At 37.5% G+C, this 26,405-nt stretch overlaps 1 protein-coding gene across 1 annotated transcript in view; it reads left to right on the forward strand.

The window, feature by feature from the left end:
• Nucleotides 1-26,405, forward strand: part of SLC5A8 (solute carrier family 5 member 8) — a 63,302-nt gene that overhangs the window by 14,796 nt on the left and 22,101 nt on the right. Inside the window, exons 6-10 of the mRNA XM_058741643.1 lie at nucleotides 1,262-1,402; nucleotides 5,079-5,208; nucleotides 7,993-8,081; nucleotides 9,172-9,284; nucleotides 12,023-12,090. Coding sequence (XP_058597626.1) covers nucleotides 1,262-1,402; nucleotides 5,079-5,208; nucleotides 7,993-8,081; nucleotides 9,172-9,284; nucleotides 12,023-12,090 — 541 coding nt within the window. The remainder of the gene's footprint in view (nucleotides 1-1,261; nucleotides 1,403-5,078; nucleotides 5,209-7,992; nucleotides 8,082-9,171; nucleotides 9,285-12,022; nucleotides 12,091-26,405) is intronic.

Consider the following 26,405-nt stretch of genomic DNA (forward strand, 5'->3'; position numbering starts at 1 on the left):
TGGAGCCTGCCAAGCATTAAATAATAAGAAAAGCATTATTGTGTATCCGTGTTATTCAGATATGTTTGAGAATATGGTGGGCAAAATATCTGCTCTGGTGGTGTTAAGAGAAGGATTCTGTGTTGGTATTTTCTGTATGATCTATAGTTGTCATATATATTGTATATGACCTAAAACCACTAAATTGGCTGTTCTAAATCTTGTCTTACTTCCCTCAAGTAGCTTGCTGAGTCCTTTTGGCTCTTGATTTCCATTAGCTAATATAGTAGTTGCTTTCTCTGTAGGATAAAGGGTCAACACCCTTGAAACTCTTAAACTTTAATATGAAAGTTAGAGAATGGAATAGAGGCTCTTGTATTTCCATAAGAATGCCAGGATATGTATAAAATTAGAATACTTTCTTCAACTAATCTTAAATATAAGATTTGAGATGGATTTGCAGAATTTCACAATTTTTAGAAAGTTTCTTTGAAAGCCAATTTTGCAGAAATTTGTCAAGCTCATATTGTATATCATAGATGAATAGAATTATTCCTTCTAAGATAACACATTAAGAAAAGTTAAAAGACATATCAAATGTGGAAGTTGAGCTTTCTTTGTAACAATATTTTGGGCTTAAGTATATGTCATAAAGTGACTTTTCACTATTAGCATTTAGCTTGTGCACACAGCATTTTAAGAAAGGATGATTACACTGACATGGTAATTTTAGAATGCAAAAGCCTTTAAACTGCATTATCTAACTGAGTTCTTGATCTTGAATATAAATTAGAAGTCTGACTGTACATGTGCTAAGAGAAGAATTACGTATGCATTGTATAACAAAAAATTTTGTTAATTTTGTGTTCATTTCAGTACCACATCTATTGCTAGGGTGCACTTAGGAAATTCCCTCTCTTTATTGCTTTCTCTTTTCAGTTTCATATTTTTCTCTAATTACAGCATGGCAGACTTGTCTAAATAAAAATTTACTAAAGCTACAGGAGAAAATTTTTATAAAATCTCAGAATAATTAGAACATTCATTTTTCCTCAGTCCCACCCAGAGTTGCCAATTCTCTGAAATTATCCACTTTTATTTCGTGGAACTTAAGCTAGAAATATTTCTACCTTTTTTATTACTTAATAAATTTGTACATATTTATGTATGTATCCATATTTACATAGATATACATTGCTTACTTCCAAAAACTCCTCTAGGATAATTTTCTATAGTTTTTTTGCTGATAGCTCAGATTTGTTTTCTGTTTCTTTTCATTTAGTTTTAATCCTAACCCTTTGCAAAGACATACATTCTGGACAATTGTTATAGGAGGGACCTTCACATGGACCAGCATCTATGGTGTCAACCAATCCCAAGTGCAGAGATATATTTCCTGTAAAAGCAGATTCCAGGCAAAAATGTAAGTCAAACTATGGTATAGAAATCATTAATAACCACCAGTTGTCTTTATTGAAATTCTTTCATTAGTCACACTTTGCTCAGGTTTAAGTCTTATGTATCATGAAATTCCAAGAGATAAATGATACTTAGTTATAAAAGGATCAAGTAAAACAAAGTGGCACTGTATATTTTAAACCAGATAATTTGAAATATTTATATGAATTATTTACTAAAATAAATACTATCAAATAATGCATTTATTGTGTATCTATTTGTATAAGGAATTATGGAGGATAAAAAATTATAAATATATGGCTCTTATCATGAAGGAGCTTAATATCTAGTTAGGAAGATATATGCAAATATGCAAAAAAGTGAAATAACACTAGAAAAGTATAACAGTTCCATGGAAGGATAAAACGCTAGAAGAAATGGTCAAGGACATTATATTGCCGGATGTGTTGTGTTTTATTTTCAGACATAGTCATGGATTTATACCTCTGCTCTAACACTTGCTATTTGAGTGATCATGGGAAAGTTACTTAGTCTCCCTGAGTCTCAGTTTCTGAACTTACAAAATGAGCATAAGAAATATTATATATTTCATGAGAGGTATTGTAAAATGCTGTGTTCAGCACACACATGGTAGGGGGCCAGTAAGTGTGAATTCCATTTTCTATCTCAGATCATAGGATGTGAAAGCAGAGGATGGGTGAGAGATTCCTCTCAAACAGGCAGATCCTGAATAATGACCATATGTGGGCAGGTAGAGAATAGTGGGAGAGCATTCCAGATAGACATTGATTTGAACATAGCCCAGAAGTCAGAAGGATAACATGATCAGGGAACTCTCAAGCCCATCATGGCTTGAAAAAAGAGTACAAATGGTGGCTGGTTCTTTCTCAGGAAGCCTCAGATCAGTGTGGTGACCACCATTCCCCATGCTGATAAATAAGGCTAACTGGACCCACATGCATTTAGGAACTTAAAAATTCCAAATAGCTTAAGAGTAGCAGCATGATTAAAGTAGGATGAGGAATGCCAATTCTATTTCTATTCAAAGGAAAACATGAAAATATTGTGATGTCACATGTCAGAACTCAATATATTGAGGGTAAATTGGTTTAAACATGATCTGTCTTTGGAACATTCTGTAATAAAAGATCTACAAGAAAATCAGCACAGTAACTGGATATAGAATACCCCAAAAGTGAGCTTAGGGGTTCTGGTATTTTTAGGAACTTTGAAGGAATGTAATTTATACTTCCAGTAATCCACTGGACTTTAAATCTATGCTAGAGCTGATGCCTCTCCCAAATTAATTGTGCACATACTCTTTTGTTTCTTTGGGAACATGAAACTCAAAAAGCCCAATTTTATAACTAAAAGACCAGAATCGGAGCTTTAGAGCTTTCTTAATAAAAAACAATTTCCTTTGGAATGGCCCAGTGGGTCTCCTTAACAAGGCAGAATCCCTGAGCTCAGAGGAATCATTTTCTCCTACTTCTTTTCTTTTTTTTATTAATTTGTTTTATTTTTAATTTTTTAAATGTACATCCAAATTAGTTAGCATATAGTGCAACAATGATTTCAGGAGTAGATTCCTTAGTGCCCCTTACCCATTTAGCCCATTCCCCCCTCTCAGAACCCCTCCTGTAACCCTCAGTTTGTTCTCCATATTTACGAGTCTCTTCTGTTTTGTCCCCCTCCGTTTTTATTTTTTATTTATTTATTTTTTATTTTTTTTTTAAATTTAATGTTTTATTTATTTTTGAGACAGAGAGAGACAGAGCATGAATGGGGGAGGGTCAGAGAGAGAGGGAGACACAGAATCTGAAGCAGGCTCCAGGCTCTGAGCTGTCAGCACAGAGCCCGATGCGGGGCTCGAACCCACGGACCATGAGATCATGACCTGAGCCGAAGTCGGATGCTTAACCAACTGAGCCACCCAGGCGCCCCTCCCCCTCCGTTTTTATATTATTTTTGTTTCCCCTCCCTTATGTTCATCTGTTTTGTCACTTAAAGTCCTCATATGAATGAAGTCATATGATTTTTGTCTTTCTCTGACTGACTAATTTCACTTAGCATAATACCCTCCAGTTCCATCCATGTAGTTGCAAATGCATTTTCTCTTACTTTTTAACACTGGCTCCTTGGTGAGAATGAATCCTAGCCAGAAAGTTAAGACCTACTGACATTGATTGACCAGGGGCAGTATTAGATGTTGTTGATAAGAAATCTATTTGAATGGCACTAAAGTCAAATAAGACTATATAGTAAAGTATTAAACCCATGTATGAGCAAGGGTGTTAGAGCAGGAAAGCGTCTGTGTAGATTTTCTGATGATTTGGAGATGAGATACACTTATTACACTATTTTTAGACAATAACAAAACATAGAATAAATTTAGTCAATCAAGGGGAAAGGTTAGCAATCTGTTGGTTGACACCTGTTGAAGGTGGGTTCTCCTGAAACAGACTCTGAGATGGAGGCTGGCATGCTACAGTCTGTTAGGAAATCACTACCTGTAGAAGAAAATGGAAAGGAAGCAGGGTTGACTGGAGGGAGAATTTGGATTGTTATGCATTCTCAGCCAAGGCCTTAGGGGAAGCTCTAAATTTGGGCTGACTCATCAGATTTGTCCCAAATTAGGATGAGGGGACTTGTCCTTTAAACCTCTGAATCCACTAGTCATTGGACACAGGTGCCCCAGGGAAAGAGGCATGATATTGGGTGTTGTACTTCTCTTCAGCCTAGGGCAGCTTGTATCAGTATCCAGTACAGCACCCCTGGGAGAACAATATAGTCACCTTCTGAGAGAGAGAAATGTTAACTATTCAACTGATTATTAAGACATAGAACTCAATGACATTAATATTCATAATATCAATAATTACCATTTAACAAATGTTATTACATGCCAAGCTATATGATATGTACTATTTCATTTAGTCTTATAACTCTGTGAGGTAGGCGTTGTTATCTGTAGGTATAAATGAAGAAACTGAAGTTCACAGAGGCTAAATTACTTGCCTAGGGTCACATATGATAGATCGAACTAGCGTTTATGTTCAGGTCTGACTCCAGTGATGTTATATAAGCCTTTATACTCTCCCAGAGCACACATCATGTATTATAATGGTGAACATTGTTTGGGAAGGTACCTGTTCAAGGAATGCAGATTTGCTTTTCACATTTATTAGATGATATTACAAACCACATTTAAACAAGTTTGATGAGTTGCTATGTAGATGCTAACAATGTTTAGCAGTTTAGAATTGCATTACATTTATTTATTTATTTATTTATTTATTTATTTAGAATTGCATTACTTTTAAAAGGAAAGTGAGTAATGGTTACTGGTCTGTTGACTATTAAAAATCTTTATTTCATGATAAGAAGTTCTGAAGTAATATAATTACATATGATTATAAAGCTGATAATGCCCATGGAACTCTGACCAGGAGAATATAGTTATTTAATAGAGAAACCCCCATCTATTCCATGTATTTCCAAATATATTGTTGATTGAGAGCTTAAAGAGAAGGTTAGGCTAGAATAAAATAGATAGCAGTTTTGATAACCAAAAGATAATGTACATTTATTGAGTAATCATGAAGGTCTTTTCTGTTTATGTTACAAGTTTCCTAATCTTTAGGATGGAAATTACAATTGTCATTTGCTGACTTCTTTAGGTCTCTCTACATCAATCTTCTGGGACTGTGGGCAATCCTCACCTGCTCAGTGCTTTGTGGGCTCGCCCTATATTCCAGGTACCATGACTGTGATCCTTGGACAGCCAAGAAAGTGTCTGCACCAGACCAGGTTCAGTACCATGTCTTTCTTACATGTGCATTAAGGATACCCAGAAAGCTTATTAGCTGGGAGGAAAGAGTGTTCCTGTTTTTGTAGAGAAATAGCAAATGAATACAATGTAATTGTCTTTAATTTCTATAAAGCATTTGACAAAAACTTATTTTAGCAAATATAGTAAGAATGAAGAATGCTGTATCCAAGATTAAAATAGTGAAATACCTGGAAAAATTTCAAGCCAAGGGATCAGTAGAAATAGCTCAAGGCTGGGAGTAGAAATGTAAACACAGTTCAAGAAAAAAAAATCCATGCACAAACCATGGTAGTGTAGAATATTTTACGGTTATTCTCATATCACTTATTTATCAATGGCTTACCTTCCAGTTTTTAAATGATAGATAAACAGATCTAATGAGTGAACATTTACTAAGTACCAACTATGCGATGAGATTCTATGCTCAGAGCTTTGCATGCTTTATCTCTTTTAATTCTCACAACCCTATAATTCTAATTTTAGAGATGAGGAAATGAGTGGCTCTCAGAGAGGTTATATAACTTGCTCAAGGTTACATAGCTAATAAATAAGAATAGCTGCAAGCACTTATCATACTGTTATAAGTGCTTTATATAGACTTCAACTCTGAATCCTTACAGCCACACTCTGAGGTAGGTGCTATGATTATCTCTCTTTCAAAGATGAGGAAACTGAGAAACAGACAAATCATGTACCCCTGGACAATCACAACAGAAAATGTCTACAATCTCCTAACCTTGAGACTCGTCATAGAATGACAATGGGGGTGGAGTGGGGTCTTGCATGCATGCACTTGTCATTTTGAGAGCCTGTGCTGATTTTTTTTTTTTTTTTTAAGAAAGGTTTCCTCCGAATTGGATGATTCCAGTGTTGTGTTGATTGTTAAGAAGTTAATCCAGTTAACAGTTCCCTGGGGATACAATGCACATAGGCACAGTCAGTAGAAAGTCAGGTCAAAATCTTAACCTGAGGAGAGCAAAGATATATTTCTGTGACACTCTGCTGGACTTCACCGTGAGGAAGCAAGATTAGTGTTTAGATATAGTTTTACTACTTTTCTATCTGTCGGTCTTGCTAGTTCTACCTATACCTGAGGGGGTCATTCAGAATATGAAATATCACCCCAAAAACTTTTGAGAAAGTTGATGATAGGGTAGAGGATTTTAGATCTTGTTATAGCAGTAACAGTGGAAACTTGACTTTTGCTTTATATGGAATACTGCTTAAAGTGACACTTTTAAGATATCTTGGGAAAATTTGGTCTTGATTTCATAGAGAGATAACTGCTATTCTCTCTTTCTGAGAATAAAAATTTAGTAAGCTTTGGATAAAGTGGAGAAATTCTTAAAACAACTCAACACAGACCCTTGTAACAGTGGGTTAATAGTAACAAACTATTGTTAAATGAAATCAAAGAGGCTGATAAGATAGGACATGCCATCCACTCTATACTGTCAGAGAAGGAATCAAGAATGTTTCAATGCAAATGAAGGGAATTTTTCCTAGAAAATTATCCTCTTAGTACCCTTTGGATTTAAAAATTAGTGTTGCCAAAAGACTGGCATGTAACATAGTACTGAAGTAATACACTTTCCCATCCTTATTTAATATTTATTTTTTTTAAGTAACTTATCAAAAAGTAAGTTGATATCAGGAACTTTTCAAAAAGAAGCAAGTTTCAGAAACTTCCTGAGTGTACTCTCCACTTGTCACTATTTCTCATACTATATGCAGCTGTAATTACACTTTCAGTTCTGGGTAGTGATTGAAGTTCACAAAGATATCTTTGAGTCATCAAGTCAAGTTAAATTAATTTAACTATGCTGTTTGCTTAAGCATAGAGGTATGTAAAATATTTCCTTTAAATTGTTTTATTATTCTAAAGAATGAGAACAGCTACTTTTTAAAAAAATTTTTTAAATGTTTTTATTTATTTTTGAGACAGAAAGAGAACATGAGCAGGGGAGGAGCAGAGAGAGAGGGAGACATAGAATCCAAAGCAGGCTCCAGGCTCTGAGCTGTCAGCACAGAGCCTGACACAGGGCTCAAACTCACGGACTGAGATCATGACCTGAGCTGAAGTTGGACACTTAGCCAACTGAGCCACCCAGGTGCCCTGAGAACAGCTGCTTTTTAATCAAGCATTTACCATATTCCATGTACTATACTAAGAGCTCTACATTTAACTTTTATAGCAAGTATATGGGATTTGTATTATTACCCCTCATTTACAGATGAGGATACTGAGTCTTAGAGAAATTAAGTAACAAAAACTACTTCTGTCTTGAAAAAAAAAAATTTAAAAAAAAAAAAAAGAAAAAAAGGGGCGCCTGGGTGGCGCAGTCGGTTAAGCGTCCGACTTCAGCCAGGTCACGATCTCGCGGTCCGTGAGTTCGAGCCCCGCGTCAGGATCTGGGCTGATGGCTCGGAGCCTGGAGCCTGTTTCCGATTCTGTGTCTCCCTTTCTCTCTGCCCCTCCCCCGTTCATGCTCTGTCTCTCTCTGTCCCAAAAATAAATAAAAAACGTTGAAAAAAAAAATTTTTAAAAAAAACTACTTCTGTCTGAATCTAGAATCTGTATCCTTAACTACTGTGCTATTCTTTTAAGTGTTAGCAGTTAAATAATATAATTTTTCATATTTAGAAATTTCAATTATGTGGAATAAGTTCCGTTAGTTCTTGAAGAACACAAGATAAATGATACATTAATAATTTTATTTGGTAGCAAATAACACTCAGGAGTAAATTTTGGAATTTTTCAGCTCATGCCTTATTTGGTACTGGACATTCTACAAGATTATCCGGGTCTTCCTGGACTTTTTGTGGCCTGTGCTTACAGTGGAACATTAAGGTATGAACTATGACCCTAACAGTACATGGTTTCCCTATTGGGATCTTTCTTTTGTTATTGGATATTTTGGGGGATAAAGCTGAATTCTGAAAATGAGCACAAATAGGACCCAGTGAGTAATCTACTCTGTGTATCCTGTTGTTCTCAGTTTCAGTCTTACCTCTGTGGACTAGCAGTCTATTATCCTCAGTCTCCACTTTTAACTTGGTCCCTGCTGTCTAATACATCATCACCTACCCTGGAGGGTCACTATAATAATGATCAGTTGGTGGTAGTTTTCACTGATTATCAAAAATGGGTACCTGTGGTCTCAGTTTAAAATATATGGATAGATAAAGCATGGTCAAATGGAAAATTAGAATTAAAATCTCCTGTTACATGCTGAATACTATGCACTGTCCAAAGACTCTTGTTCTGTGTTTGAACTTACTTATTGCACTTTCTTCTAGTGTTTGTGCCAGGGATTTTTTTTTTTTTTGACAGAGAGAGTGAGAGAGCATGAGCAGAGGAGAGGAACAGAGGGAGAGAGAGAGAATCCTAAGTAGGCTCCACGCACAGAGCCCAGCACACAGGCCTTAATCCCATGACCCCAGGATCATAACCTGAGCCGAAATCAAGAGTTGGACGCTCAACCAACTAAGCTACCCAGGTGCCCCTGTGCCAGGAAATTCTTGATTAACATGTATAGTGTATGTTAGTGAGGATTCAGGAAATTAATATTATTGATATTTATGGCGTATATTAGTGAGGATTTATGATAGTCCTTTCTCTGCACAAAGAAAAATAAGTTTTAAAGTCACTATATAATAGTATTGTGTAGTCTGTAGATTGTTTCCATAGACACTGAGAATTTATTGCAAAATGGAAGCAACATAAAATTGTCCTTTCTCACTATTAAGCCTATGGATGTTGACTGAATCATTCTTGGATGATATCAGTTTCCAGAAAGAAGATGTTGTGATCATGAAAAATATAGTAGAAATCTGGTTATATTTCAGCAATGACAGTTTGTTTCCCCCTTTCTTATTCCTACTTAAAGTATTATTAAAGTTAAAATATTATAAATCAGAAGTTTGATTTTCTCTTACAGCACAGTGTCCTCCAGTATTAATGCCTTAGCAGCAGTAACTGTGGAAGATCTAGTTAAACCTCACTTCAAATCACTCTCAGAAAGGTCTCTCTCTTGGATTTCCCAAGGACTGAGTAAGTTTCCATGTTCACAATTCTATTTTAGCCCTGGGAGATGATTTTTAGAGATACCAGAAATTCCTTTTCCTGGAAGACACAGAGTAAGAACCTCTGAGTGTAAGTGTATCTATGCATATGCATGCCTGTCACTAAGCACAGCCATCCCATATTTGCAATCAAGATTTGGGAGACCCTTCAAGTGATTAATTGTCAGGGGGCCACAAAGAACAATTTCCTTATCTGGCTGTCCTTCTTTTTGAACTTCTTCTTAGCTACAGAAAAAAATCCAACCCTTTTCCTTTCCAAACTTTAGCCCACGGTTTTAAGAAATACCCTTAGTTTGGAGGCAAGAGCCCACATTTTATTACCTAAGAGCTCACTGTCAGTTTAAAGTGCATAGTCTGTGTGTATGAATTGAAGATAAACAGAGTGTTATGATTTTTGAACCATCTTGATTGTCTATTCTGTCTGTACATGTAGACTGCTCTAGAGATAGTCAATAAAATTGTACAGGGAAGGCTCATCTTCTATTTATAGATGTAGGACCTTATGAGGGGTTAAGTATCAGTTGAATGGAAAGGTTTAAAGACCCCAGTTCCCAGATGTCCCAAATGTAACAATCTGTCTCAAAGAAATCTGGCTAGTGTACTTCATTTTTTGTTTTTGATGTTTTGGTTATATGTGTTCTGGAATGAATGACTAACAAACTTGTTTTTTCAAAAGAATCTTTAACTACAACCCAATAACAGTAATAGACTGCCAAAGAAATAGTAAATAATATTCTATTTTGAACCATAATTCTATATGTAATTGTCTTGACTATCATCTGGAATAAGTACTTAGTTTATATTTTTCAGTGTCCCTTACATTTTTTTTTTAATTTTTTAATGTTTATTTATTTTTGAGAGAGACAGAGACAGAATGCAAATGGGTTAGGGGCAGAGACAGAGAGACAGAGAGAGACACAGAATCCGAAACAGGCTCCAGGCTCCAAGTTGTTAGCACAGAACCCGATGTGGGTCTCGAACTCACGAGCTGTGAGATCATGACCTGAGCCAAAGTTGGACGCTCGACCGACTGAGCCACCCAGGCACCTGAGTGTGCCTTACATTTAAATAACATTGCATAATTTTATTAGGTGCCCAATTTTAATCCTGCAGCATAATTTCAGAATGATACAATGCTTCCCAAAGAGTATTTAGATTGGTTTGTTATAGGATTATCAAAACTGTGTGGTTTTCAATAGAAGCTTTTGAAGCCAGACAGACCTAATCTTGCTCACCAATTTATTAGCCTTAAGCAAACCCAATAACCTAATACAGCTTGAATTTCTTTATATGGAAAATGAAACAAAATGTGTTCACCTTGCGGGTACAATGAGGTTTAGAGATAATGCATATAAAACAAGAGGCACTAGCTTGTGCTCAAGGAAGGATGTTGATAATGATTAATAACAAATCAACTCTGCTAGTGTAGATGAGGTTTTTGTTTACTTTGAAGGGTTATGTAAAGTCATTATCTTGAGATATGTACAGTAAAGGTATCATAGAGAAGAATACGGCAAATGATTTGAATGTGTTTCCAGTAACTTTGATACCAAAACCCATAATGGTGACCATCCATGAGCAATCAGATAGAGAAGAATCAAGCTAAATATGTTAGAAATACCATTTACATTAGGATTAAGAGGTATAAAAATGATTGTATCTCAAGCTCTTTGCAAAAACTTAATGTAAGGTTTCCATTCAGGTGCAAAAAGGTCATTTACCCAATATAATTAACAAAGGTGTGAATGCTAGTGTAAGTCAGATATAAGGAATGCACTAATTTTATGATGAGCAAAGCTATCATTCATTTTTTTTGTTTTGAATTTTATGCGTGGGAAATTATATTGACTGATTTCAGGTGATTTGTGCTGAATGGAAGTCTTCAAAAATAAAAATCTGGGTGTGTGTGTGTAAATTTTAATTTAATTTCAAAAGTAAAACATGTACTTGGAGAAAATCTGGAAAATATTGAAAGCCAAAAGAGAAAAAAAAAATCCCATAATCTATAATCTGGCCAGCAGTGGTGGCTTGAGAATTTCTATAAAGTTGTGGGGAAACAATTTGGTAGAAGGGGTAATATCATACTTGTCTTTGATGCTATCTTTCTTGGCTAGTTTAACAAGAAAGGGTTGGGTATGTTGATTGAGATAAGAAGAGGGCTAAAGGTCCTAAACCACCCCTGGTTGATGGTCCTAAACCACTCCCAGGATGAACACTTCCTGGGAGAAATGGACACTTCAAATCAGAACACTCTAATTTCTGATGTTTATTAATCTTCTCCCCCATCATGCTGTACACAGCAGAGTTGGATTGTGTCCTGTTTCTGGCAAACTGAAAACAGAGACCTAAGCCTTCCTTTATAAACAAATGTTTATAGAGGATTAGATTAATAACACAATAGTTCTTAGCTTTAAAGTCCCCGTAGTTAATGCTAGGGATTTTTCACTTATATAATCTAATGTAATTAATCCTGAGACACAATATCAGAGTTTTCTTTCCTCTTTGCACTCTGCTGATCTTGTAAGCAAACACCCCTTCCTTTTTTTTTTTTTTTTTTGGTCTGGCTTTGATGTATGTGGCCATTTTTCACCACAATCATCACAATCATATTAATTACTTTGAATCAAAGGTGTGGTAGCTTATTCTATTGAGAATTCGAATCCTCTGGGTCTGAATTTTATACTGGCTTTTATATCATCCATCTAGGTGTGATGTTTGGAGCTCTGTGTATTGGAATGGCTGCACTGGCATCACTAATGGGAGCTTTGCTGCAGGTAAGAGCTGATTCTGGAAGCTTTGAATCCTAGTCACTGAATTCTTGTTTTTTAAATGTTGATGTGACCATCCTTCCAGACTTCTCTATTCATCTATATGTACACATATCAAGGAACAGAGATGACTAAATTCTTTAAATTTTTTAAAATTAAACTTTCTATTTTCATATAATTTTAGATTTACATGCAATTTTAAGAAATAATACAGAAATATCTCATATACCCTTTACCTAGTTTTTCTCAATGGCATGAGATTTAGAATGATGTTCTTTTTTTCCCCTTTCCCCATGGATGTCCAGTTGTAAAGGCTATCTTTCTTCCATTGACTTACACCTATATTAAAAATCGGTTAGGGGGCGCCTGGGTGGCTCAGTTGGTTGAGCATCCAACTTTGGCTCAGGTCATGTTCTCACTGCTTGTGAATTCGAGCCCCACCCTGCATCGGGCACTGTGCTGACAGCTCAGAGCCTGGAGCCTGCTTCAGATTCTGTGCCTCCCTCTCTCTCTTTACCCCTCCTCTGCTTGCGCTGTGTCTCTGTCTCTCTCTCAAAAATAAATAAAACATTAAAATTTTTTTTAAAAAACAGGCATATTTGTGTGGGTCTATTTCTGGTTTCTTTATTTTGTTCTATTGATCTGTGTGTCTATCCCTCTGTCAATACTACACAGTCTTGATTTGTATGGCTTTATAATAAGTCTAGAATCAGGTAAACTAATTTCCACTTTATTCTTATTTTTAAAAATTGTTTTAGCCATTCTAGTTCCTTTGCCTTTCCATATAAAGTTTAGAATAATCTTCTCTATATCTAAAAATATGTTATTTAGATTGTGATAGGATTGCATTAAATCTGTATATCATTTTGGGGAGAGTTGACATCTTTATTATGCTGAATCTTTGAATCCATGAATGTAGTATATTTCTTCATTTAATTAGATCCCTGGTTTTTCTCATCACCATTGTGTAATTTTCAGTATACAAGTTGTGTATGTATTTAGTGATATTTACACCTCGGTATTTCATTTTAAGAATTTTAAAAAAGATTTTATTTTAATTTCAGTTAGTTAACATACAGTGGTATATTAGTTTCAGGTATACAGTATAGTGATTCAACAATTCCATACATTACCTGGTGCTCATCATGACAAGTGGATATTATAATCCCCATTACCTACTTAATCTATCCTCCTACCCACCTTCCCTCTGGTAACCATCAGTTTGTTCCCTATAGTTAAGAGTCTGTTTCTTGGTTCATTTCTCTCTCTCTCTCTCTCTCTCTCTCTCTCTCTCTCTCTCTCTCTCTCTCTCCCTCTCTCCCCCCCGCCTCCCTCCTTCCCTTTGCTTGTTTGTTTTGTTTTAAATTCCACATATGGGTGAAGTCATATGGTATTTATCTTCCTCTGACTGACTTTTTTCACATAGCATTATACTCTCTAGCTCCATTCACATCATTGCAACTGGCAAGATTTCATTCTTTTTATGGTTGGCTAATATTCCACTACACATACATGCAAATACACACACAACACATATTTATCCTTTCAACGGACACTTGGGCTACTTCCATATCTTGGCTATTATAAACAATGGTGCTATAAACATAGGGGTACAGGTATCTCTTTGAATTTGTGTTCTTGTGTTCTTTGGGTAAATACCCAGTAGTACAATTACTGGATCATAGGGTAGTTCTATTTTTAACTTTTTGAGGAACCTCCATACTGTTTGCCAGTATGCATGCCCAACAACAGTAGAATGCACCAGTTTCCATTCCCACCAATTGTTCACGATGGTTCCTTTTTCTCCACATCCTCATCAATACTTACTGTTTCTTGTGTTGTTTTTAGCCATTCTGATAGGTGTGAGGTGATATTTTATTGTAGTTTTGGCTTGTATTTCCCTGATGATAAGTGATGATGAGCATCTTTTCACGTGTCTGTTGGCCAATGTCTTTGGAGAAGTGTCTGTCCATGTCTTCCGCCCATTTTTTATTGGGTTATTTGTTTTTTGGGTGTTGACTTTTTTTTATTTATTTATTTTTTATTTTTTTTTAATATATGAAATTTACTGTCAAATTGGTTTCCATACAACACCCAGTGCTCATCCCAAAAGGTGCCCTCCTCAATACCCATCACCCACCCTGCCCTCCCTCCCACCCCCCATCAACCCTCAGTTTGTTCTCGGTTTTTAACAGTCTCTTATGCTTTGGCTCTCTCCCACTCTAACCTCTTTTTTTTTTTTTCCTTCCCCTCCCTCATGGGTTTCTGTTAAGTTTCTCAGGATCCACATAAGAGTGAAACCATATGGTATCTGTCTTTCTCTGTATGGCTTATTTCACTTAGCATCACACTCTCCAGTTCCATCCACGTTGCTACAAACGGCCATATTTCATTTTTTCTCATTGCCACGTAGTATTCCATTGTGTATATAAACCACAAATTCTTTATCCATTCATCAGTTGATGGCCATTTAGGCTCTTTCCATAATTTGGCTATTGTTGAGAGTGCTGCTATAAACATTGGGGTACAAGTGCCCCTATGCATCAGTACTCCTGTATCCCTTGGGTAAATTCCTAGCAGTACTATTGCTGGGTCATAGGGTAGGTCTATTTTTAATTTTCTGAGGAACCTCCACACTGTATTCCAGAGTGGCTGCACCAATTTGCAATCCCACCAACAGTGCAAGAGGGTTCCTGTTTCTCCACATCCTCTCCGGCATCTATAGTCTCCTGATTTGTTCATTTTGGCCACTCTGGCATGAGATGATATCTGAGTGTGGTTTTGATTTGTATTTCCCTGATAAGGAGCGACATTGAGCATCTTTTCATGTGCCTGTTGGCCATCCGGATGTCTTCTTTAGAGAAGTGTCTATTCATGTTTTCTGCCCATTTCTTCACTGGGTTATTTGTTTTTTTGGGTGTGGAGTTTGATGAGCCCTTTATAGATTTTGGATACTAGCCCTTTGTCTGATATGTCATTTGCAAATATCTTTTCCCATTCCGTTGGTTGCCTTTTAGTTTTGTTGGTTGTTTCCTTTGCTGTGCAGAAGCTTTTTATCTTCATAAGGTCCCAGTAATTCACTTTTGCTTTTAATTCCCTTGCCTTCGGGGATGTGCCGAGTAAGAGATTGCTACGGCTGAGGTCAGAGAGGTCTTTTCCTGCTTTCTCCTCTAGGGTTTTGATGGTTTCCTGTCTCACATTCAGGTCCTTTATCCATTTTGAGCTTATTTTTGTGAATGGTGTGAGAAAGTGGTCTAGTTTCAACCTTCTGCATGTTGCTGTCCAGTTCTCCCAGCACCATTTGTTAAAGAGACTGTCTTTTTTCCATTGGATGTTCTTTCCTGCTTTGTCAAAGATGAGTTGGCCATACGTTTGTGGGTCTAGTTCTGGGGTTTCTATTCTATTCCATTGGTCTATGTGTCTGTTTTTATGCCAATACCATGCTGTCTTGATGATTACAGCTTTGTAGTAGAGGCTAAAGTCTGGGATTGTGATGCCTCCTGCTTTGGTCTTCTTCTTCAAAATTACTTTGGCTATTCGGGGCCTTTTGTGGTTCCATATGAATTTTAGGATTGCTTGTTCTAGTTTCGAGAAGAATGCTGGTGCAATTTTGATTGGGATTGCATTGAATGTGTAGATAGCTTTGGGTAGTATTGACATTTTGTCAATATTTATTCTTCCAATCCATGAGCAGGGAATGTCTTTCCATTTCTTTATATCTTCTTCAATTACCTGCATAAGCTTTCTATAGTTTTCAGCATACAGATCTTTTACATCTTTGGTTAGATTTATTCCTAGGTATTTTATGCTTCTTGGTGCAATTGTGAATGGGATCAGTTTCTTTATTTGTCTTTCTGTTGCTTCATTGTTAGTGTATAAGAATGCAACTGATTTCTGTACATTGATTTTGTATCCTGCAACTTTGCTGAATTCATGTATCAGTTCTAGCAGACTTTTGGTGGAGTCTATCGGATTTTCCATGTATAATATCATGTCATCTGCAAAAAGCGAAAGCTTGACTTCATCTTTGCCAACTTTGATGCCTTTGATTTCCTTTTGTTGTCTGATTGCTGATGCTAGAACTTCCAGCACTATGTTAAACAACAGCGGTGAAAGTGGGCATCCCTGTCGTGTTCCTGATCTCAGGGAAAAAGCTCTCAGTTTTTCCCCGTTGAGGATGATGTTAGCTGTGGGCTTTTCATAAATGGCTTTTATGATCTTTAAGAATGTTCCTTCTATCCCGACTTTCTCAAGGGTTTTTATTAAGAAAGGGTGCTGGGTTTTGTCAAAGGCCTTTTCTGCATCGATTGACAGGATCATATGGTTCTTCTGTTTTTTTTTGTTAATGTGATGTATCACGTTGATCGATTTGCGAATGTTGAACCAGCCCTGCATCCCAGGAATGAATCCCACTTGATCATGGTGAATAATTCTTTTTATATGCTGTTGAATTCGATTTGCTAGTATCTTATTGAGAATTTTTGCATCCATATTCATCAGGGATATTGGCCTGTAGTTCTCTTTTTTTACTGGGTCTCTGTCTGGTTTAGGAATCAAAGTAATACTGGCTTCATAGAATGAGTCTGGAAGTTTTCCTTCCCTTTCTATTTCTTGGAATAGCTTGAGAAGGATAGGTATTATCTCTGCTTTAAACGTCTGGTAGAACTCCCCTGGGAAGCCATCTGGTCCTGGTGTCTTATTTGTTGGGAGATTTTTGATAACCGATTCAATTTCTTCGCTGGTTATGGGTCTGTTCAAGCTTTCTATTTCCTCCTGATTGAGTTTTGGAAGAGTGTGGGTGTTTAGAAATTTGTCCATTTCTTCCAGGTTGTCCAATTTGTTGGCATATAATTTTTCATAGTATTCCCTGATAATTGTTTGTATCTCTGAGGGATTGGTTGTAATAATTCCATTTTCATTCATGATTTTATCTATTTGGGTCATCTCCCTTTTCTTTTTGAGAAGCCTGGCTAGAGGTTTGTCAATTTTGTTCATTTTTTCAAAAAACCAACTCTTGGTTTCGTTGATCTGCTCTACAGTTTTTTTAGATTCTATATTGTTTATTTCTGCTCTGATCTTTATTATTTCTCTTCTTCTGCTGGGTTTAGGCTGTCTTTGCTGTTCTGCTTCTATTTCCTTTAGGTGTGCTGTTAGATTTTGTATTTGGGATTTTTCTTGTTTCTTGAGATAGGCCTCGATTGCAATGTATTTTCCTCTCAGGACTGCCTTCGCTGCATCCCAAAGCGTTTGGATTGTCGTATTTTCATTTTTGTTTGTTTCCATATATATTTAAATTTCTTCTCTAATTGCCTGGTTGACCCACTCATTCGTTAGTAGGGTGTTCTTTAACCTCCATGCTTTTGGAGGTTTTCCAGACTTTTTCCTGTGGTTGATTTCAAGCTTCATAGCATTGTGGTCTGAAAGTATGCATGGTATAATTTCAATTCTTGTAAACTTATGAAGGGCTGTTTTGTGACCCATATATGATCTATCTTGGAGAATGTTCCATGTGCACTTGAGAAGAAAGTATATTCTGTTGCTTTGGGATGAAGAGTTCTAAATATATCTGTCAAGTCCATCTGATCCAATGTAGCATTCAGGGCCCTTGTTTCTTTATTGATCGTGTGTCTAGATGATCTATCCATTTCTGTAAGTGGGGTGTTAAAGTCCCCTGCAATGACCACATTCTTATCAATAAGGTTGCTTATGTTTATGAGTAATTGTTTTATATATCTGGGGGCTCCGGTATTCGGCGCATAGACATTTATAATTGTTAGCTCTTCCCAATGGATAGACCCTGTAATTATTATATAATGCCCTTCTTCATCTCTTGTTACAGCCTTTAATTTAAAGTCTAGTTTGTCTGATATAAGTATGGCTACTCCAGCTTTCTTTTGGCTTCCAGTAGCATGATAAATAGTTCTCCATCCCCTCACTCTCAATCTAAAGGTGTCCTCAGATCTAAAATGAGTCTCTTGTAGACAGCAAATAGATGGGTCTTGTTTTTTTATCCATTCTGATACCCTATGTCTTTTGGTTGGCGCATTTAGTCCATTTACATTCAGTGTTATTATAGAAAGATACGGGTTTAGAGTCATTGTGATGTCTGTATGTTTTATGCTTGTAGCGATGTCTCTGGTACTTTGTCTCATAGGATCCCCCTTAGGATCTCTTGTAGGGCTGGTTTAGTGGTGATGAATTCCTTCTGTTTTTGTTTGTTTGGGAAGACCTTTATCTCTCCTTCTATTCTAAATGACAGACTTGCTGGATAAAGGATTCTCGGCTGCATATTTTTTCTGTTTAGCACACTGAAGATATCGTGCCAAGCCTTTCTGGCCTGCCACGTTTCAAAGGAGAGATCAGTCATGAGTCTTATAGGTCTCCCTTTATATGTGAGGGCACGTTTATCCCTTGCTGCTTTCAGAATTTTCTCTTTATCCTTGTATTTTGCCAGTTACACTATGATATGTCATACAGAAGATCGATTCAAGTTACGTCTGAAGGGAGTTCTCTGTGCCTCTTGGATTTCAATGCCTTTTTCCTTCCCCAGTTCAGGGAAGTTCTCAACTATAATTTCTTCAAGTACCCCTTCAGCACCTTTCCCTCTCTCTTCCTCCTCTGGGATACCAATTATGCGTATATTATTTCTTTTTAGTGTATCACTTCTCTAATTTTTCCCTCATACTCCTGGATTTTTTTATCTCTCTTCCTCTCAGCTTCCTCTTTTTCCATAACTTTATCTTCTAGTTCACCTATTCTCTCCTCTGCCTCTTCAATCCGAGCTGTCGTCGTTTCCATTTTGTTTTGCATTTCGTTTAAAGCGCTTTTCAGCTCCTCGTGACTGTTCCTTAGTCCCTTGATCTCTGTGGCAAGAGATTCTCTGCTGTCCTGTATACTGTTTTCAAGCCCAGCGATTAATTTTATGACTATTATTCTAAATTCACTTTCTGTTATATTATTTAAATCCTTTTTGATCAGTTCATTAGCTGTTGTTATTTCCTGGAGATTCTTCTGAAGGGAATTCTTCCGTTTGGTCATTTTGGATAGTCCCTGGAGTGGTGAGGACCTGCAGGGCACTTCCCCTGTGCTGTGGTGTATAACTGGAGTTGGTGGGCGGGGCCACAGTCAGACCTGATGTCTGCCCCCAGCCCACCGCTGGGGCCACAGTCAGACTGGTGTGTGCCTTCTCTTCCCCTCTCCTAGGGGCGGGATTCACTGTGGGGTGGCGTGGCCCGTCTGGGCTACTTGCACACTGCCAGGCTTGTGGTGCTGGGGATCTGGCCTATTAGCTGGGGTGGGTAGGCAAGGTGCACGGGGGGCGGGAGGGGCAGGCTTAGCTCGCTTCTCCTTAGGTGATCCACTTCAGGAGGGGCCCTGTGGCAGCGGGAGGGAGTCAGATCCGCTGCCGGAGGTTTGGCTCCGCAGAAGCACAGAGTTGGGTGTTTGCGCGGAGCGAGCAAGTTCCCTAGCAGGAACTGGTTCTCTTTGGGATTTTGGCTGGGGGATGGGCGAGGGAGATGGCGCTGGCGAGCGCCTTTGTTCCTCGCCAAGCTGAGCTCTGCCGTCCAGGGGCTCAGCAGCTCTCCCTCCCTTTGTCCTCCAGCCTTCCCGCTTTCTGAGCAGAGCTGTTAACTTATGACCTCCCAGACGCTAAGTCGCGCTTGCTGTCGGAACACAGTCCGTCTGGCCCCTCCGCTTTTGCCAGCCAGACTCTGCTTGGCCGGAGAGCTCTTGGCCGGGGCTCTGCTTGGCCGGAGAGCCGCCCCTCCGCCCCGGCTCCCTCCCGCCAGTCCGTGGAGCGCGCACCGCCTCGCCGCCCTTCCTCCCCTCTTCCGTGGGCCTCTCGTCTGCGCTTGGCTCTGGAGACTCCGTTCTGCTAATCCTCTGGCGGTTTTCTGGGTTCTTTAGGCAGGTGTAGGTGGAATCTAAGTGATCAGCAGGACGCGCGGTGAACCCAGCCTCCTCCTACGCCGCCATCTTCCCTCCGATCCGGGTGTTGACTTTTAGAAGTTCTTTAAATATTTTGTATACTAATCCTTTATCAGATATGTCATTTGCAAATATCTTTTCCCATTCAGTAAGTTGCCTTTTAGATTTGTGCATTGATTTCTTCACTCTGCAGAAGCTTTTTATTTTGAGGTAGTCTCAATAGTTTATTTTTGCTTTTGTTTCCCTTGCCTCAGGGGACCTATGTAGAAACAAATTACTACAGCCATTGTCATCAAAATTAACTATCTGTGTGCTCTTCTAAGATTTTTATTGTTTAAGGTCTCACATTTAAGTCTTTAATCCAATTTGAATTTATTTTTCTATATTGTGTAAGAAAGTGGTCCAGTTTCATTCTTTTGCATGTAGCTGTCCAGTTTTCCCAACACCATTTGTTGAAGAAAGAGACTGTCTTTTTCCCACTGGATATTCTTTCCCGCTTTGTTGAAGATTAATTGAGCATATAATTGTGGGTTTATTTCTGTGGTTTCTATTGTGTTTCATTTATCTTTTGTCTACTTTTGTGCCAGTACCATATATACTGTTTTGATTACTACAGCTTTGTAATATAACTTGAAGTCTGGAGTTGTGATTCCTCCACCTTTGCTTTGCTTTTCTAAGATTGCTTTGACTATTTGGGGGTCTTTTGTGGTTCCATATAAATTTTAGAACTGTTTGTTGTAGTTCTGTGAAAAATGCTATTGGTATTTTGATAGGGATTGCATTAAATGTGTAGATTGCTAGGGTAGTCTAGACTTTTTGTTTGTTTGTTTGTTTGTTTTTTTACTTTTTTTTTTTCAATATATGAAATTTATTGTCAAATTGGCTTCCATACAACAGCCAGTGCTCATCCCAAAAGGTGCCCTCCTCAATACCCATCACCCACCCTCCCCTCCCTCCCACCCCCCCTCAACCCTCAGTTTGTTCTCAGTTTTTAACAGTCTCTTATGCTTTGGCTCTCTCCCACTCTAACCTCTTTTTTTTTTTTCCTTCCCCTCCTCCATGGGTTTCTGTTAAGTTTCTCAGGATCCACATAAGAGTGAAAACATATGGTATCTGTCTTTCTCTGTATGGCTTATTTCACTTAGCATCACACTCTCCAGTTCCATCCACGTTGCTACAAACGGCCATATTTCGTTCTTTCTCATTGCCACGTAGTATTCCATTGTGTATATAAACCACAATTTCTTTATCCGTTCATCAGTTGATGGCCATTTAGGCTCTTTCCATAATTTGGCTATTGTTGAGAGTGCTGCTATAAACATTGGGGTACAAGTGCCCCTATGCATCAGTACTCCTGTATCCCTTGGGTAAATTCCTAGCAGTGCTATTGCTGGGTCATAGGGTAGGTCTATTTTTAATTTTCTGAGGAACCTCCACACTGTTTTCCAGAGTGGCTGCACCAGTTTGCATTCCCACCAACAGTGCAAGAGAGTTCCCGTTTCTCCACATCCTCTCCAGCATCTATAGTCTCCTGATTTGTTCATTTTGGCCACTCTGGCATGAGATGATATCTGAGTGTGGTTTTGATTTGTATTTCCCTGATGAGGAGTGACATTGAGCATCTTTTCATGTGCCTGTTGACCATCCAGATGTCTTCTTTAGAGAAGTGTCTATTCATGTTTTCTGCCCATTTCTTCACTGGGTTATTTGTTTTTCGGATGTGGAGTTTGGTGAGCCCTTTATAGATTTTGGATACTAGCCCTTTGTCCGATATGTCATTTGCAAATATCTTTTCCCATTCCGTTGGTTGCCTTTTAGTTTTGTTGATTGTTTCCTTTGCAGTGCAGAAGATTTTTATCTTCATGAGGTTCCAATAGTTCATTTTTGCTTTTAATTCCCTTGTCTTTGGAGATGTGTCAAGTAAGAAATTGCTGTGGCTGAGGTCAGAGAGGTTTTTTCCTGCTTTCTCCTCTAGGGTTTTGATGGTTTCCTGTCTCACATTCAGGTCCTTTATCCATTTTGAGTTTATTTTTGTGAATGGTGTGAGAAAGTGGTCTAGTTTCAACCTTCTGCATGTTGCTGTCCAGTTCTCCCAGCACCATTTATTAAAGAGACTGTCTTTTTTCCACTGGATATTCTTTCCTGCTTTGTCAAAGATGAGTTGGCCATACGTTTGTGGGTCTAGTTCTGGGGTTTCTATTCTATTCCATTGGTCTATGTGTCTGTTTTTGTGCCAGGTAAATGGTTTTTTAAAATGTATTGTTGGATTCAGTTTGCTAGCATTTTGTTGAGAATTTCTGCATCTATGTTTATCAAAGATATTGATTGGCCTGTAGTTCTCTTTATTATGGTATCTTTATCTGGTTTTGGTATCAGAGTAATGCTGGCCTGAAAGAATGAAATTAGATGTTTTCCTTCCTCTTCTATTTTTTGGAATAGTTTGAAAAAAATAGGTATTAATTCCTCTTTAAATATTTGGTAGAATTCACCTGTGAAGCCATCTGGTCCTGACCTTCTATTTGTTGGCGTTTTTGATTGCTGATTCAATTTCCTTGCTGATAATTGGTTTGTTCAAATTTTCTATTTCTCCCTGTTTCAGTTTTCATAGATTATATGTTTCTAGGAATTTTTCCATTTCTTCTAGGTTGCCCAATTTGTTGGCATATAGTTTTTCATAATATTCTAATTGTTTGTATTTCTGTGGTGTTGGTTGTTATTTCCCTCTTTCATTTGTAATATTATTTATTTGAATCATTTCTCTTTTTTTCTTGATACTTCTGGCTAGAGGCTTAGCAGTTTTATTAATTTTTTCAAAGAACCAGCTTCTAGTTTCATTGATGAGTTCTATTTTTTTTTTTTTAGTTTTTATATAGTTTATTTATTCTCTAATCCTTATTATTTCCTTTATTCTTCTGGTTTTAGGCTTTGTTTGTTGTTTTCAGGTGTAAGGTTAAGTTGTTTATTTGAGACTTTTCTTGTTTCTTGATATAGGCCTGTATTGCTATAAACTTCCCTCTTAGAACCACTTTTGCTGTATCCCAAAGGTTTTGAACTGTTGTGTTTCATATTCATTAGTTTCCATGTACTTTTTGATTTTTTCTTTTATTTTCTGGTTGACACATTCATTGTTTAGTAGCATGGTATTTAACCTCCATGTATTTGTGGTCTTCCAGATTTTTTCTTGTGGTTGACTTCTAGTTTCATAGTGTTGTGGTTGGAAAAGATGCATGGTATGATTTCTATCTTTTTGAATGTGCTGAGGTTTGTTTCGTGGGTTAACATGTGATCTGTTTTGGAGGATGTTCCACGTGTACTCAAAAAGAATGAGTATTCTTTTGTTTTAGGATGGAATTATTTGAATATATCTGTTAAATCCATCTGGTAGTGTATCATTCAAAGCCATTGTTTGCTTGTTGATTTTCTGTTTAGATGAACTGTCTATTGATGTAAGTGGAGTGTTAAAGTTTTGTACTATTATTGTATTGCTATTGATTATTTCCTTTATGTTTGTTAATAGCTGCTTTATTTATTTGGGTGCACCCTCCAACTGTCTAAGTCTTATTTATTCTTCAAGTTTCTTTTTTTCTTTATTTTTTTCTTGTCTGTGTATGTTATAATTTTTTTAATATGAAATTTATTGTCAAATTGGTTTCCATACAACACCCAGTGCTCATCCCAAAAGGTGCCCTCCTTAATGCCCATCACCTACTTTCCCCTCTCCTCCACCCCCCATCAACCCTCAGTTTATTCTCAGTTTTTAAGAGTCTCTTATGGTTTGCCTCATTCTTCTCTGTAACTTTTTTTCCCCTTCCCGTCCCCCATGGTCTTCTGTTAAGTTTCTCAGGATCCACATAAGAGTGAAAACATGTGGTATCTGTCTTCCTCTGTATGACTTATTTCACTTAGCATAACACTTTCCAGTTCCATCCACATTGCTACAAAAGGCCATATTTCATTCTTTCTAGTTGCCAAGTAGTATTCCATTGTATATATAAACCTCAACTTCTTTATCCATTCATCACTTGGTGGACATTTAAGCTCTTTCCATAATTTGGCTATTGTTGAAAGTGCTGCTATAAACATAGGGGTATAAGTGCCCCTATGCATCAGCACTCTTGTATCCCTTGGGTAAATTCCTAGCAGTGCTATTGCTGGGTAATAGAGTAGATCTATTTTCAATTTTTTGAGGAACCTCCACACTGTTTTCCAGAGTGGCTGCACCAGTTTGCATTCCCAGCAACAGTGCAAGAAGGTTTCTGTTTCTCCACATCTTCACCAGCATCTATAGTCTCCTGATTTGTTCATTTTAGCCACTCTGACTGGCGTGAGGTGATATTCAGTGTGACTTTGATTTGTATTTCCCTGATGAAGAGTGACATTGAGCATCTTTTCATGTGCCTGTTGGCCATCTGGATGTCTTCTTTGGAGAAGTGTCTATTCATGTTTTCTGCCCATTTCTTCATTGGATTATTTGTTTTTTGGGTGTGGAATTTAGAGAGTTCTTTATAGATTTTGGATACTAGCCCTTTGATATGTCATCTGCAAATATCTTTTCCCATTCCGTTGGTTGCCTTTTAGTTTTGTTGATTGTTTCCTTTGCAGTGCAGAAGATTTTTATCTTCATGAGGTTCCAATAGTTCATTTTTGCTTTTAATTCCCTTGTCTTTGGAGATGTGTCAAGTAAGAAATTGCTGTGGCTGAGGTCAGAGAGGTTTTTTCCTGCTTTCTCCTCTAGGGTTTTGATGGTTTCCTGTCTCACATTCAGGTCCTTCATCCATTTTGAGTTTATTTTTGTAAATGGTATAAGAAGTGGTCTAGTTTCATTCTTCTGCATGTTGCTGTCCAGTTCTCCCAGCACCATTTATTAAAGAGACTGTCTTTTTTCCACTGGATATTCTTTCCTGCTTTCTCAAAGATTAGTTGGCCATACTTTTGTGGGTCCAATTCTGGACTCTCTGTTCTATTCCATTGGTGTATGTGTCTGTTTTTGTGCCAATACTATGCTGTCTTGATGATTACAGCTTTGTAATAGAGGCTAAACTCGGGGACTGTGATACCTCCCACTTTGGTCTTCCTCAATATTCCTTTGGCTATTCGGGGTATTTTGTGGTTCCATACAAATTTTAGGATTGCTTGTTCTAGCTTCAAGAAGAATGCTGGTGCATTTTGATTGGGATTACATTGAATGTGTAGATTGCTTTGGGTAGTATTGACATTTTAACAATATTTATTCTTCCAATCCATGAGCATGGAATGTTTTTCCTTTTTTTTTTTTTTTTTATCTTCTTCAATTTCCTTCATAAGCTTTCTATAGTTTTCAGCATACAGCTCTTTTACATATTTGGTTAGGTTTATTCCTAGGTATTTTATGCTTCTTGGTGCAATTGTGAATGGGATCAGTTTCTTTATTTGTCCTGCTGTTACTTCATTATTACTGTGTAATAATGTAACTGATTTCTGTACCTTAATTTTGTATCCTGCGACTTTGCTGAACTCATGTATCAGTTCTAGCAGACTTTTGGTGGAGTCTGTTGGATTTTCCATGTACATTATCATGTCGCCTGCAAAAAGTGAAAGCTTAACTTCACCTTTGCCAATTTTGATGCCTTTGATTTCCTTTTGTTGTCTGATTGCTGATGCTAGAACTTCCAACACTATGTTAAACAACAGCGGTGAGAGTGGACATCTCTGTTGTGTTCCCGATCTCAGGGGGAAAGCTCTCAATTTTTCCCCATTGAGGATGTGGGCTTTTCATAAATGGCTTTTATGATGTTTAAGTATGTTCCTTCTATCCTGACTTTCTCGAGGGTTTTTATTAAGAAAGGATGCTGAATTTTGTCAAATGCTTTTTCTGCATTGATTGACGGGATCATATGGTTCTTTTCTTTTATTAATGTGATGTATCATATTGATTGATTTGTGAATGTTGAACCAGACCTGCAGCCCAGGAATGAATCCCACTTGATCATGGTGAATAATTCTTTTTGTATGCTGTTGAATTCAATTTGCTAGTATCTTGTTGAGAATTTTTGCATCCATATTCATCAGGGATATTGGCCTGTAGTTCTCTTTTTTTGCTGGGTCTCTGCCTGGTTTGGGAATCAAAGTAATGCTGGCTTCATAGAATGAGTCTGGAAGTTTTCCTTCCCTTTCTGTTTTTTGGAACAGCTTGAGAAGGATAGGTATTATCTCTGCTTTAAATGTCTGGTAGAATTCCCCAGGGAAGCCATCTGGTCCTGGACTCTTATTTGTTGGGAGATTTTTGATAACTGATTCCATTTCTTCACTGGTTATGGGTCTGTTCAAGCTTTCTATTTCTTCCTGTTTGAGTTTTGGAAGTGTGTGGGTGTTTAGGAATTTGTCCATTTCTTGCAGGTTGTCCAGTTTGTTGG

This window comes from Neofelis nebulosa, chromosome 8 (assembly GCF_028018385.1).
Source record: "Neofelis nebulosa isolate mNeoNeb1 chromosome 8, mNeoNeb1.pri, whole genome shotgun sequence".
NCBI lineage: Eukaryota > Metazoa > Chordata > Mammalia > Carnivora > Felidae > Neofelis > Neofelis nebulosa.